This window comes from Plasmodium cynomolgi, chromosome 12 (assembly GCF_000321355.1).
Source record: "Plasmodium cynomolgi strain B DNA, chromosome 12, whole genome shotgun sequence".
NCBI classification, from domain to species: domain Eukaryota; phylum Apicomplexa; class Aconoidasida; order Haemosporida; family Plasmodiidae; genus Plasmodium; species Plasmodium cynomolgi.
Window position 1 is genome coordinate 2,302,475 of NC_020405.1, and position 14,447 is coordinate 2,316,921.

Sequence of the window (14,447 nt, forward strand, 5' to 3'; positions counted from 1 at the left end):
GTTTTAGCCCTGCGAATTTGCCAAGCCGTTCTGCACAACTGCTCTGCCCAGCCGCTCTTCACAACCGCTCTGCCCAACCGCTCTGCCCAGCCACTCTGCACAACCGCTCTGCCCAACCGCTCTGCACAACCGCTCTGCCCAACCGCTCTGCACAACCGTTTTCCCCCCGGCGAACTACCATGAAAAACAAAGTCTACCTATTGCTGGACGAGAAATTATTTAAACTGAAGGAGCTATACTTCTGCCTCATTTGTTCAAAAATAAAGAATGAATATAATCTGAAACAGGAAATTGAATACTACTTTTGCAATGGCTGCACCCAAATATACACAAAAAGCGAGTCGGCAATTTATTCCTACGAATGTTTGCGCTGTTTCAAATGTCCTTGTTGTTTTAGCTGCTTGACTATCTCACAGAAATGGTTGGGTAAGCCAGTTAAGAAGGTATGCACATTGGAGCCACTGAACAAAGGGGGAAAGGAGGGTACCGGTTGGGGTAGTAACAATGAGGCGACAAATAATGAGCCGTGTGAAAAGCTTAACCAAAATGGTGAAAACCACGTGGAGGACGCTTCCACCGGCACATTTCTATCAAATAATAAGAAAAAATCCAGCGATGAGAAAATTTCCTTTGAAGGGAATAGCGCATTAGGTACGGATGACGAAAATGACATACAAGGGGGAAGCAACAAAGTGGGTAGCAGGTTGTACGCCTTTTTTAAAAAAGGAAAGAATGTGTTTTATTTCAAGTGCCCCTACTGCTTATGGTCTTCCATCAGCTCGGTGTATAATACAAAGTTGGACGAATTAATTGGAGACATGATACTATCGGAAAGGAATTGCGTTTATAAACGCTACTTCCAAACGGTGCTAGACGAGCTGTTAAGAAGCAATGAACAGCTAAAGGAGAAGAGAAACTTTAAAAGAACAAACCAACATACCGCTTTGCATAAGATAGGGAAATTAAAGTCCATCCATGATCTGAACAGTTACATGGAAGCATTCGGCACTACGAAGGAGAATTACTCAATGGAAGGGTTAACAGGAAGAGCAGCAGCAACTGTCGCGACGCAGGAAGAGGTAGAAAGCACGCTCATATGTAAGTCTAAAATAAAGGTGGACAAAATGAGTCTGACAGATATCCTAAACGGGAAACATATTAAAAGTCGCGAAATCTGTCGAGATATTTTTGAGTTGGAAAATGAACACGTGCAATATTTAGATCTGATGGATTATTCGACGCAAGGTGGGTTACCAGAAGTAGTGCAGCGGTGGGAAGGAAGAAGCGACCTTGTGGGGGATAATCATCCCAGTGGGGGGAGCCAAACTCCGGGCACAGGTGAAGCCATTCCAAAGGAGCAAACCATAGAGGAGTTAAAAATACAGGCGAACGATACCCTCATCATTCACGCAAAGAATGACCTATCAATTGGACACATACAGGATTACCCATATAATTATTATAAAGGCATTAGTGCATTACAACCACTGAGAATGAAACTAATAAATAAGAAATCGAAGCGGTGCAGTACGTGTAAGCAGTATATATTGAAGCTTCATAATTCTAATGTATCTTCATCCTTTCGACTGGATAATAATGCAATGAAATTTATCCCCACAATATATATTAATGACTTCAGATTAGTGAAGAGAAAAAATGGTATTCTAAATTTCGTTTTGGTAAACCCACTCGACTCAGAAATGAACATAAAAGTACTCCCCGACATAGAAAATAATTTTGTAAAAAATCTGAATGGGAGTAAAATACCCATGAATTGCAAATCCAGAGCTGCTTCCTTTGAATTTACGATGGACACATATGACGAAATTATAGATGAACTGCTAAATGAAGAAAAAAATGACATCAAAGATGTTTTCACGCGTGATTACATTATTGTAAAAAAGCAGAATAACATGGCCTTAATAATTATGAGTTTCTTTTATACAGACGAGGGGGATACTGTCCGTTCCGAATTTTATTCAGAAAAAAACAAGCCAGGAGATAGCCCTCAGCAGGGGGAACCAGATAACGATTTAGCCGCTGATCAGGTGAGGAAACTAAATTTCCCACTAACCTTGGAGTGTTCCTTTTCTGACAAATCGAAGAAGGTACACAAATTAAAGCTAAATCTTCTCTTCACCAATAACATTAGTTTGCGTCCCTTTCGCCATTATGCATTGCGTGACTGCGATTAAGGAGGGGGGTTTGGCGACACTTACAATGTGGTTGTCACCAATTGGGGCACCTATCAATTCGAGGTTGGCCATCACCAGTTAGGAATTCCCCCCTACTTCATTTTTCCACCCCTTAAGCTTAGAAGCCCCCATATTTTTATCTCTCCCCTGCGTTAAGAGGCGCTTGATAAGCAAATTTTTTATGCCACCTGCAGCAAAAGGCCCGTCTAATTGGCCTACTCGATAAATATTGTGCCCCCAATTTTAGGAACTCTTCACATAAAAAAAAATATTTCGTACATGTGCATGCATCAAGTTAGCCGATTTTCGCTTTTGAGTACTTCACTTTTGTTTGCTTCGTTTTTGTGTTAACCCAGAAGATTTGACCCCACTGTGTTGTGATTATGATTATCTTTTCTCCGCACTTTTCCGTTTGACCTTAATACCATTTTGCGCTGATCGCCAGGCGGGCGATTAGAATAATTAACTAAACTGCATCTGCGCAGTGATTAATTAGGAGAATATTCAAAAAAAAAAGAAAATTCAAAAAAAAAAAAAAAAAAAAACCGGCATCATTACGAGGCACTGTGAAACGCTTCTCCATGGCGCTGCGTTGGCCAAGCATTCCTATATGCAATCCATTTGTGAATTAAGAAAAATGTTCCGCTAGCTGTGAGCCGTCATATGCATGCACTGTATACGCACTGATATACTGTTGTTGCATTGGTGGAATAATTACCCATTCGAGTTGACGTGTCACTGTGGATCTGGCAAAAAAAAAAATCACTTAAGTGATGGGAAAAAATGTGAAAAGTTGATAAGCCCTGTGGGGTGGATGTGAAATTTTGTGAACATCTGATCAACTGCGAAAATGGTGAAGGGCTGCTGCCCGAAGGGGGAGATAGTGACGAATGCCATTTAGCGCTTGACGCGCGAACAAACAATTTATATGTATACATTGTCATATCTTGAGTGGGTGAGAGGGCGACTCGTCAAGGGAAGGCAACTCTCAAGGTGATCATTCGTGAAGAAACAGCTTCAGCGTAGCAAATCGGATATACTTTTCCTTCTTGTCACTTTGGCGTCATTCTTTTCTCCAGTTTGGGGCATTTCCGCCCATCTTTATATATATAACCCCCCCCTTTTTCTAAGCATCACACCAATTAAAGAACCATGAAAGAGGCAAAAAAGGTGGGGCTAAAAGCGTTACCCAATCAGGAAAAGACCTACGATGATCCAAGATTTATCAAGTTATACGATTCAGGTTCTGAGTATACCATGGATGAAAATGACGAGGGCCCCACATTTGCTCACCTTAAAAACATAAAAATTTGCAATGAAGAGAAAAAAAAAACGCTTAGTAAGATATGCTGCACCAAGAATTACCTTTTCGTTGGTACTTGTAGTGTGTTCAACCAAGTGCGCGTCTTTAATTACAACAATTTGATTAACTCCAAAAAGGAGAGCGAAGATTTGAGTAGTATCCCCATAGTAGGCGACAATAAGCAAACAAGTGAAGGACAAAGTAAAAAAAATAAAAAGGAAGAACCGCGTGGACTGAATAATCACGGTGAAGCCTTCATCAGCTTATGTGACATTTACAGGAAGAGCAAATTTTATACGGCCAAACAGGACTACAGCAAGGACAACATGCTAAGCATAGACCTTTTCCAGAATAAAATTAATAGGAAAAACGTGAAGAGAAGCAACAGTGTGCATAAAAAGGTGCATCAAGGGCATTCCACGAATGAGGCGAACTCGAAGGAAATTGCACCAAAAGGGGAAAGAAACATCAGTGACAATATTGTAAAGGAGGAGAAGCAGAAAAAAAAGGAAAACAAATCGACCCAAATCGATTTAAAAGACAAAGTGATGAATTTCAACCAAAAGGGCTACCTAGAATTAAGTGACAACGAAACAACATTTCGGGAGGAATATTTATACTATGATAATTTTGCGGGGATTCCCCCCCAAAAAAAAGACATACACCCCATTAGAATTACGAACGAAATGAGAGAAGAGGAAAGAAACAAAAGAGAAAAAGAAGAAGAAATGGAAAAGAAAAAAAAAATCGATGAAGAAAATTTGAGAAATGAGCAGTTAGCAAAAAATGGTTGCTACTTGAATAAGGATATGTTAGAAATAAACATAGATGTAATTAAGAGAAAAACAACACAGGTGAATAATTTGCTAGAGTACATTGGAGCTTTCGTTAATGTATCTTCCCCAATCATAGTGATGAAAACAAATCGTGAGGAAAATATTTTATCTGTTTTAACCTTCGGCGGGGATGTGTACAGCTATGACATCTGTGAACATTCACTAAAACAGCTGAGGGAAAAAAGAATTAAAAAAATCGAATTCTTTAGTAATATAGAGAATTATTTTATGGAGCAAGAAAAAAATAATACATCAAATGAATTCTTGGAGGAAGATTTTTCAGAGGAGGTAACTGCATCGGCATTGTCTCTCTCCAAATCACATTTCACCAATTCGGTAAAATATTTTGATTTCCTCCCAGATGATAAAACGCTAATTTGTGTGGGACAAAACAAGGACTACTTCCTTTCATTTATTAACTGCCATAATGGGAAGAAAATTATATATCATAAAAAAATAAAGGTTAAAAAGCTTATCCACAACGTTGTCCTGAACTCGAATAAAATGAGTAAAGATAAAATGCTACCTACTCTCATGCACGATTTTAGCTATGTATATGTGGAACGGGAGAAAAAAAATTTTAATGGCGAAATTGGGAATTATGTTTACATTGGATCGTCCTGTGGTTACTTAGTTTTCATTTTTCTTGGAGACAAGTTTCAGCGGTTTGTTAATAATTTACTGACGAATGACCAGGTGAGGAGCGGCTCCCTCTTCACCTACGACGAAGGGGTCGATGAAAACGTGTGGGCCGATGAAAACGAGTGGGCCAAGATCGTCACCCAGAGCGTCCTAGGCAACGTGGACGATGTGTATACAGTAAGGAAGGACGAGTTGTATGCGCTTTACGGGGATGAGCACAACGTGGGCAGCAGTACGAAGATGAATGGGAATGGAAATTTAAGCGGCAATGTGGATGACAATCTGCGTGGCAACATCGGTGGCAGCCTGAGCAACACTGCGCATCGACCCAGTGACCAAGGCGCACCCCCTGACAACCCCAAGGAAAACATTTTCAAAGAAGCAGATCACAACTCCTTTTCCTACGCATTATGCATTGCCAAGAATGTAAAAATAAACTCCATTATAAGCCTCAATACACACAAAAATGAGTACATTCATTTGATTGTAGGGCTTAACGACGGACGATTGCTGGACTTCCTTTTTCGTATATCCCCGCACTTTACTCCCACGTCCTCTTCCATCACGAGCTGTGGGTACTACCCTGCTTTGAGTCAAAATTGTTCGGAAAAAAATCCCAGTCATAATAAGTCCCAAAGAAATGGGAACACGGAGTGTGCTGAGGATAATCCTTCTTCCCGTATCGATAATATTAATTTCATACAAGAAAGCGAAAAAGAATTGTATGACTTCACAGGGTTACACAAATCGAGCAGAATAAGTAAAATCAATTTGTATCAAAGTGGCTCGCAACATTTTCTTGTTTTTATAAATTCAAATGTGAAAAAAATTCGCGAAATGTCCGATAAAAAATTTTACACAACATACGTGTTAAATATGTATAGTAAACAAATTAGCATCCTGCATGAGCATCTTGCGTATATTATTGATTCCTGTGTATGCTCTCATTTTTATTTTTGCCTCGATGACAATAACACAATTGCCGTTTTTGATTCGACTCGCGAGAGGTAAAACTGTGTTGCGCGTTACCCGCGTGCGTGATGCGGCGTGAAAAGAGGAGTTTGTTTTTTGCGTAAATAATTGCAATTTTGAGGCGGTATCGTCGTAGTGAAAATGATACGGAAAAAAAAGAAAAAGTAAAGGAAAAAGTAAAAGGAAAAGAAAAAGCAAAAAAAAAGAAAAAAAGTGGTACCCCTTGTTCGTGGACTCCCATTAACCCCCAAATATCGTGACAAAGTCCTACCTGCAAAGTTCCACGTAAAATGAAAAGAAACCTCTGCGCATAATCGCTTTCAATCTTAGCAAAATTTGGGGGTACCTTTTTTCGCGCTTTTCAAATTGGCCCTCGTTCGGCAGGCACCTACCTACTGGAATGTTCAAATTTTAGCAAATATTTAAATGTGCCTTTTTTTTTTTTCCCCATTTTGCGAACCACCTTTGTGAAAGCGCATCGAAAATGCCCTCTACACATACTTACTTCGCCAATTTAAACAGTTTTACCCCCTCGTGGTGATCACTCCACACATGTGTGCTCACCTGATCAGCCCCCCTCCCATCATTGCGACCAACCATGACGCTGATAAGAAAAGTTAACAGGAATGTCCTGCAGACCTTCAAAGAGCTATACAGAACTGGGAAAAGGCTGAACATACATAAAACCACCTTTTTGTGCCAAACGTATGAAAAAAATTGCTGGAGAAAAACAAGACTGAGGGAAGAAAAGGTTTATCATAAGAAGTATAACTTTTTAAAATATGCATATGATATTGTCAATTACGGAATTGAAAATAATTTAAAATTTCAAATTGAAGAAAAAAACATTGTAGAGGAGGAAGACTCATACATAGAAGAAGAGAGCAAAGACCATGAATGTGAAAAGAGCATAAAGGAGGAAGTAGCCACAGTTGATATGGAAATAAAAAATATTTTAAAATTGCTGGAAGATGTAAATAGGAAATATAATCAAAATACAAAAAATGCCACATATATATATTACCATTTTATGAACAAAAATGTGCCACTGAAAAAAAGTGAGTTTGTAAAAAAATATCAAAAGGTGTACAACGCAGCAGATTTGACAATACTTTATTATTATATAAAAAAATTTAAATTACTTACGAATAAAAAGAAGCATTTAACGAATAAGTTGCACGTTTTAAAATTGAGGAAAAATGCCTTTGACAGTGTGAACTACTCCTTTTCAGTGGACAAGCTGGAGGAGATGTTCTACGAGCACGCGAGAAAAATCAACGTGTTGTGATTCGCCGCGCGTATGTGTATGAAGGCATTTTTCCTCTCCTCATATACACATGCTATGTGCGTACACCCGTGTGTGTGTGTGCTTATTCCCATTTTGTGAAGGCGAGGCAGCTCCCTTTTTGATACCCTTTTTTAAAACGCCTCCCCCTGGTGAGGAGAAACAGCTGAGGGCATACCCACCCCGGACGGAACACACCAGAGCGGGGCTCCCTCACTATGCCCCGTTTGGCTAGCTCATTTCGGAAGGATAAAAATCGTTCAGCAGTTTCTTCTGATTGATAGTTAATTCGTTAGCCTTCTCGTCCATTTCTCTTTTATTCGTATCTGTCTCGTTTTTTATGTCCTTCACTTGGTTTTCCATGTGCTCCTTAAAGTTAATGATCTGCTCTTTGGCTTCGCGCATGTCGTTGCTTAGCTTCGAAGGAGAGCAGAAATGTGGCGCCATAAAGACTTGTACATTTTTGCCACCCATGAAGGGGTGCATATGCATATCCATGTGCACGCAGCATACACAAACGATTACTTCACAGTGATAAAAACAGACATACCGAGTTCAGCGACTCCTCCATCTTTTTGTTCAATGCCTCGTTTTCTTCGTTTATCAGCTGCAAAATTTCGATGTTTTTTTTTTTATTGTCTATTTGATTGTTTTCCTTATAAGTCGCTAGCTCCTCCTTAACGCTCTCTATGTTTGCGTTCATTACGCTTAGCATCTGGGGGGAGGGGGAAACACACAAAGGCGGAGGTAAATAAGTGAGTTTTAAAAATGGAGAAAAGGTCTAGTGAAGGTATCTCCCCGATTGGTGCTCACATATCTAATTGAATAAGCACAAGCAAAATGTAACCGCTTGACTTAGCGAAGCATAAAGGTGCAAATGGTGGTGAATAATCGTACCCCCTTTATTTTGTCGAAGTAAGTCCGCATGCTCGTTTTGATGAGATTTATATTTTCCTCCTTCTCCTTCTTCAATTTGTTCACATCATTTTTTACAATTTCGAACTCGTCCACGAAGGTGTTGTTATCCTTTGCTTTATCTTTATTGTTTCTGTTTAACTGGTCCAAGTAATATTTTAACTCCTCTAGATTTTCATGTGTATTATCCTTAAGGGAGTTTATTTTTTCATCAAAATATGCCTTCATTTTGTCTATATGCTCAGACAAATCTTCATGCTTCCGTTTGTTAATCTCCTTTTCTTCTAGGAACAAATTGTGCAGGGTTTCAAAAACGTTTTTCCCTGCGTCCTTGTGAAATGATGGGGGGGGGGGGATATATGTGAGTCTGGATAAGGGTAGACCCTCCACGTAAGCAAAGACACAGTGAATCATGATCGATGTGTGTATGTTACGTGGGTCACTCATACTATGCATGGGTCGGGGATAATGAGTTGCGTTAAACTCACAATGTGCAAGATGGTTTATGGTGGTTACTTTCTTTTTTAAAGCCTCGGCGGCACCTTCATTCTTTTCAGGGGATGGGACTTTCACGTTAGAGCGCTCCATTTTGTTTCATTTTTCAAGTTAGGGTCTGAGCACACGGGGCTGTGCGTATCTGCCTGCGTACGTGCGCAAGCGAAGGGGCACACACATATATACGCACGTGTTTGTGCGTTTATAAGCACACATCTGACAGGATCATCCCTTTTAAGCCCTTTCCAGGAAAGCCGTTACCCGAGGCACGCTTCGATGCCTGCTGCGCTGGGGCAGTAAATTCAAAAAGGGAAAAAAAAGGAAAATTCTTTTTAATTACTTTTTTTTTTTCATGCTTTACATCAACAAGACAGGGAGTTTTATGAGATAACATCGGTTTGAATGTTTGACGGGGAACATAAAAAAAAAAAAAAAAAAAAAAACTAATTAATGACACGTACGTGTGTACTCATATATGTACAAATGTAAATCCATGATCGGTAATGACTTCATATGATTCAAGCATTTTAAAAAAAATAATGGCACTGCTAAACGTGTCATATGGACTAAGAATTAAAAAAGGGGAGAGGGGGAGTGTTAACGTGAAAAATCAAAAAGCGCAAGACGAGTGATATCCCGTTATAGATAGAGCAATAAAAGTGACAAAAACGAAAAATATTTTTAAAATGGGAAAACTGTAAAAGGGTGATAACTAACAAGGGTAAGAAAAAAAAAATTAACAAAGAGTAAAAATAAAAATATGTTTTGCGTTAATGCTAATAAATACATAGGAAGATGAACTACCTATAATTTAATTTTTGCTTATTGGTTTCACGCGGATTGGTCACTATCGAATTTTTATCTTTCGTGCGTCCTTACGGTGTACGCACATGTGGTTAAAATTGGTACACATGTATGTACGTACTTAAGTCTCGTGTGTTCGTGATAACTGCACACACTGGTAGAGACCCACAAATGGCCACTACATACAAAACAAACTGGTATGATTTTAATGTATATTCTACTTCATTTGTGCCTACTCGATCGCTCTTTATGTCTTTCCCGGGAACGGCTTGAGCTACTGGATCTACTTCTATGCGAAGATGAATGCTTTCTCGACCGCTTGCTCCTGTTGGAGTGATGCGTCCGACCATCCCTATCATGGGATCTGTGATGTTTTGAACTTCTTCTATGGTTGCTCGATCTTTTTCTGTGTTCACGATCGCGGTGGCTTCTTTCTCTTTTGGAGGATTTCTCATCATGAGCATATTTTTCTTTTCTATATTCCTCAATAATTTGTTCTCGTTCCTTCACATTGTCTTTCAATTTGCTTAGAGCATTTCTTATCTTTTCAAATCCTAAGTGCTGTTTTCCATTTACATGGTTTTCAAATCTTTGAATGTGGTCCTCCGTCGATTTCATGGATCCGCATATTTCGCAAACCTGTGCAGGGGTGTAAGCATCGAAAAAGTGAGCAGATCAGATGTGCACATGTAACGTGTGTGATAAGTGTTCCTTAATGCATACGCGTACATGTGTAAAAGTCCAATATGAAGGGCCTCTTATTTTTATTTTTTTTTTTTTTCTATCCATTTTATATTACCATCAAATTTGGCTTTGCTACCTTCTCAGGCTCCTCATTTAACCTTTTGATTTCTGCTTGTAGGGTTGTCACTTGGCTGTTAAAACTGTCTGCCTTGAGTAAGTCCCCCTGCGGGAATGGCACATAGGAAACACACCCCAAATATTTTCAATAAGGACATCAAAGTGGTGTACAATTTTGCGAAAAAAAAAAAAATAAAATAATCACAATGAGCGTGGTGCCAGCGGGACAATGTGTATTACCTTTTCCCGAGCTTCTTCTTCCTGTTTTTGTAAGTCCTCTATGTGACTGTTGATGCTTTCGATTCTACAGGTTGTGCAAAAAAAAAAAAAGGGTAATTACAATGATAGTGAGGCAACTGAATAACGGAACTAATGTTACAGCCATGTGACACAACATTGTGAATGAGGGAAACTTCCCTACTTGGTGTACCACTGTATTTTCTTACTTCTCCTTCTTGTCAACAGGATTTTTGCTATTCTCCGACAGGTACTTTAATTTTTCTTTACTCCTCTCAATTTTGTGATCAGCCAATTCGATAATACTTTCCAGCGTTTCTGAGAGAAAAATAAAAAAAAAAAGGGAAGTGCAAAATGGGATACTTTTTTATAAGTGCAAGGGGAAGATAAGTGTTTCCAAATAAAAAAAGGCATCATACTCATAAACTTTTGCTGATATTTTGCCAGGTAGTATTTATAATTTTCATGATTTGCCAGTTGTTCCTTTAGCACTTCTGAATGTATGTTTTTGCATCTACGTAAGGGGGAGAAAAATAGGCGAAACACGTTTGAAGCGATTTAAAAGCATGCAGTCCATAGGTCTGCATGTATCTACCCACACTTGACTGTACTTGTGCAAACTCTATTCCCTTTCTTTTTCGCAAAATTGAAGCTCGTTTATGTTTTGTACAACGTGGTAACGTTAACGGCAATATGTTATGCCCTTATGGGAAGGTTGTTTCTATATGCACGACTGCTTCTTGCGATGAAACTGTGCACATATTTTGTGTACATCAATTCATACGTGCGGACAGAGGTACCTCCCCCTCTCCCTCAATAGAGTTACACTTTCCCGAAACCTACCTCCCTATGTCACTTTTTGTGTTGGGGAAAAGATCGTGAGGACAAAAATCAATTAAGTAGTACTTGCATACCTTCGAAAAAGTAAAGAAGAAATTTTTACGTGTGCATAATTTCATTCGAGTGCACATAAGGTGGTGTGCTTATATTAACAGTTTTCGTCCTACATTGTCGTCCTTGAAGGTGTGCTTTTTCCTGGCATCCGTTTCGTTCCTGTCCTTTCCCATTAGGGAATCTAACAACGCTGAGGTGTGTGCGACGAGATAAAAAAAAAAACATATATATAAATATATCACTGCACATTTACGTAGAGTTATGTGCCCACGTTTTTGAACTCATAAAATTGTTAAACTGGCGGGTTCACAAAATTAGGGGATATACTTAAACGGTGGCCTCGCGGACATGATACACACAGGCAAACACGAGAATAGTGGCACTACATACACCACAGCAGAGGTGCATGTTAACCCTCGAGTGCGACATTATTTACGCCACCTCGGATGGAATCTGTGTGGTGAAAAACACAGCCCTCTTCAAACGTGTCCAAAGCGACACATCTGCACGTATAATGTGAACAGGTGATATGTGTTCCTTCACACTTTTTTTCGCGTGAAACATATTCCTTTTTTTTTTTCTTTCTTTGTTACATCTCATTTCTTCCATAGTCGAAAGGGGGGTTACAGTAAAATGTCCATTTGCATACGAGGTGAAGTGGAGGCACGGCCTGCTGCCCTGGGTAACTTGTGCGCGCTTTCGTCCGTTCGCCCGTTTGCCCGTTTGCCCGTTCGCCCTTTCGCACTTATCGCTGCCTCTCTCCTCGTTTTACTGCTACTTCGTTTGTGTACTCTCCAAACATTAATTTAACCCTTCGGTGGTTAAACCATTCATAATGTTCTTTCGAATTTTAACAACTCAGGGGGGTTAAAAGAGGCGGGTGAAATGAAACGCACAAAATGAGCGATGCGTAGGAAGCGCAAAAGCAGATGCAGGAATGTACGCATATAAATATATATACATATATGTTCATATATATTTCATGCATTTGTACACTTTGAACCTGCGAATTTGCCACTGCCCTCACAAATGCGTTGCAACAGGGCAAAAAAAAAAAGGATGAGAATCAAATGCTCGCGGGAAAAAACGTAATAAAAGAAACAAGAAAGAATGAGGAGAAAAAAAAAAAAAACTATTAATGGTCAAACAAAGGGGGAAATGCCATTTTATACAAATACAGGGCAAATAAAAACATCACTCGAATCAAACATTTGGTAAAGCGAAATGTGCATACGTATTTGCCTATGCATGCGTAGCACATGCTGATGTATGCATTATATGTATTTCGTACGAGAGTACAAAAATGGGGAAAACTAATGGCGGTCAAAATTGACTCTTTTCATGTATACATATGTATGTAAATATATGCATGCATTTTTTTTTTTGAAAAACGAGGTAGGGTTATAGGGTTAGGGGAAAAAAAATAAGAAGGGTTAACTTTCCGTAGATGGACTGCCTTTCTTTAATGCACCAGTTTTTCTTCCCTGGGTGCTCACAAACGATGTTGCGCAGATGTATACACATATGAACAGCGCACACCCTTTCAGTTTTCTCCTCCTGTTAACCAATATTGTTAGAGCACAATGGGTATGATATAAGCTTCAGTAATTCTTTAACCGTGGTGAACACTTTCCTGTAAACAATGGCACCGTGGATGGGGGGCAGATGGAGTTAAAGGCGTCATGAAAAGGAAGGAAAGTTGCAAAAAAGACCGCTCCGTGCTTGTGCCAACCGAATGTGCGGCTGCACAACGTGCAGTTGGAATTTGAGAGGGGTTCAATTACGCAACGTGGATGCACAATTACGTGTTGCGGATTTCTCGTTGTGCATGACGAAATTCCCCTTTTTTCGCTTTCTTCCTTTTTCGCTTTCTTCCTTTTTCGCTCTCTTCCATTTTCGCTCTCTTCCATTTTCGCTCTCTTCCTTTTTCTCTCTTTCCCTTTTTTTCCACTTACGTATTTTCCGTGTTTAGGCAATCCAACAGGTAGGGGTAGCAAATGAACAGATGCGCCTTGTCCTCTGAGCATGGGGAGAGACAAAAAAGGGAGAATTACTAATAGAGCTTCCCAAATGGGGCTTCTCCAATGGGGGAATTCCCAAACGTGGCGGGTGAAAAACGGCGCACAGAACAAAACTACGCACAGGACAAAACTACGCACAGGACAAAACTACGCACAGAGCAAAACTACGCACAGAGCAAAACTACGCACGAAGCCACTTCCCCTCGCCCCCTACCTGAGCATTTCAGTATCGAACTGCTCTTCATGTCGATGTAGGAGTAGTAACACTTCAACTTCTTCATTTCGTATAAAATAAACAAAACTTCGTCAGCATTCTTATTAAGGGAAAAAAAAAAAGTGGAAAAAACAACAGATATGTTGATACCGACCCGACATTGCCATTTTAATTCCTTTTACAATTTGAAGTAAACACAAATCTGCCCATCTAATCTACACTGTGAAAGTTACAAAACTGGCCGGCAAAAAAAAAAAGCGTTTATGTAAAAATAAAAAACAGTGGGCACTGATTAAAGGGGGGGAAAATGTCACAAATTATTACCTCATTATTTTCACTTGAAAAACTCCTCAGGGTCAACACACATTTCTTTAGCATGACTAATGTCATAAAAGTTGTGTAGTAATTGTCGTTGTAATTCTCCTTGGTCATCTTTTCATATTCCTCAAACAATCTGCAGGGTGGACAAAAGAACACGAAGTTGTGGTGACCAATGTGCGCAGAATGCAATCCGAAAAGGCCATAGCATTGCAAACATGGGACATGTTACACACGCGATGCGCACCATGCAGATAATGCGCACGGCACTCACATTTGTAGCGTCCAGCTTGAGAAGGCCCTTCGCTTCTTATCGTTCAGTTCGCTTATAACTTTCGTCTGAGGAGGCAAAAAAGGGTAGCGCATGAAACGGGGACATTATCATCACGTTGGGAACTACGCACGGTATTTGCCGTGGTGCGGCGCCTCTCCATCTCCCAGTTGCGCGTAGGTTACCAAGTATATTTTTATAAACAGTGGAGCCTTCGAATTCTCCACCAAGTAATGGTTCCGTA

The 14,447-nt window shown here is 39.7% G+C and overlaps 6 protein-coding genes across 6 annotated transcripts in view; 3 read left to right on the plus strand and 3 right to left on the minus strand.

Moving 5' to 3' along the window:
• Nucleotides 1–179: 179 nt before the first annotated feature.
• Nucleotides 180–2,195, plus strand: PCYB_126210 (hypothetical protein; the record flags this gene model as incomplete). The annotated part of the gene is made up of 2 exons (XM_004223954.1): nt 180–2,048; nt 2,082–2,195. 2 exons carry the CDS (start codon nt 180–182, stop codon nt 2,193–2,195), a joined length of 1,983 nt encoding a protein of 660 aa, XP_004224002.1.
• Nucleotides 2,196–3,347: 1,152 nt separating this feature from the next.
• Nucleotides 3,348–5,859, plus strand: PCYB_126220 (hypothetical protein; the record flags this gene model as incomplete). The annotated part of the gene is made up of 1 exon (XM_004223955.1): nt 3,348–5,859. A coding segment is annotated over one exon (2,512 nt), but the record flags the coding sequence as incomplete, so codon positions are not given.
• Nucleotides 5,860–6,546: 687 nt separating this feature from the next.
• On the plus strand, nt 6,547–6,921 carry PCYB_126225 (hypothetical protein; the record flags this gene model as incomplete). The annotated part of the gene is made up of 1 exon (XM_004223956.1): nt 6,547–6,921. A coding segment is annotated over one exon (375 nt), but the record flags the coding sequence as incomplete, so codon positions are not given.
• A 543-nt stretch (nt 6,922–7,464) lies between these two features.
• Nucleotides 7,465–8,736, minus strand: PCYB_126230 (hypothetical protein; the record flags this gene model as incomplete). Its single annotated transcript, XM_004223957.1, has 3 exons — nt 7,465–7,650; nt 7,784–7,948; nt 8,665–8,736. The coding sequence occupies 3 exons, from the start codon at nt 8,734–8,736 to the stop codon at nt 7,465–7,467; spliced, it is 423 nt and encodes a 140-aa protein (XP_004224005.1).
• A 1,501-nt stretch (nt 8,737–10,237) lies between these two features.
• PCYB_126240 (LUC7 homologue) lies at nt 10,238–11,808 on the minus strand (the record flags this gene model as incomplete). The annotated part of the gene is made up of 7 exons (XM_004223958.1): nt 10,238–10,354; nt 10,489–10,552; nt 10,695–10,803; nt 10,905–10,999; nt 11,329–11,399; nt 11,493–11,569; nt 11,772–11,808. The coding sequence occupies 7 exons, from the start codon at nt 11,806–11,808 to the stop codon at nt 10,238–10,240; spliced, it is 570 nt and encodes a 189-aa protein (XP_004224006.1).
• Nucleotides 11,809–12,939: 1,131 nt separating this feature from the next.
• PCYB_126250 (hypothetical protein) overlaps nt 12,940–14,447 on the minus strand; it is a gene marked incomplete at its 5' end in the record, with an annotated part of 9,954 nt that continues 8,446 nt past the window's right edge. Inside the window, 6 exons of the mRNA XM_004223959.1 lie at nt 12,940–13,012; nt 13,335–13,398; nt 13,615–13,714; nt 13,939–14,068; nt 14,207–14,271; nt 14,337–14,366. The remainder of the gene's footprint in view (nt 13,013–13,334; nt 13,399–13,614; nt 13,715–13,938; nt 14,069–14,206; nt 14,272–14,336; nt 14,367–14,447) is intronic.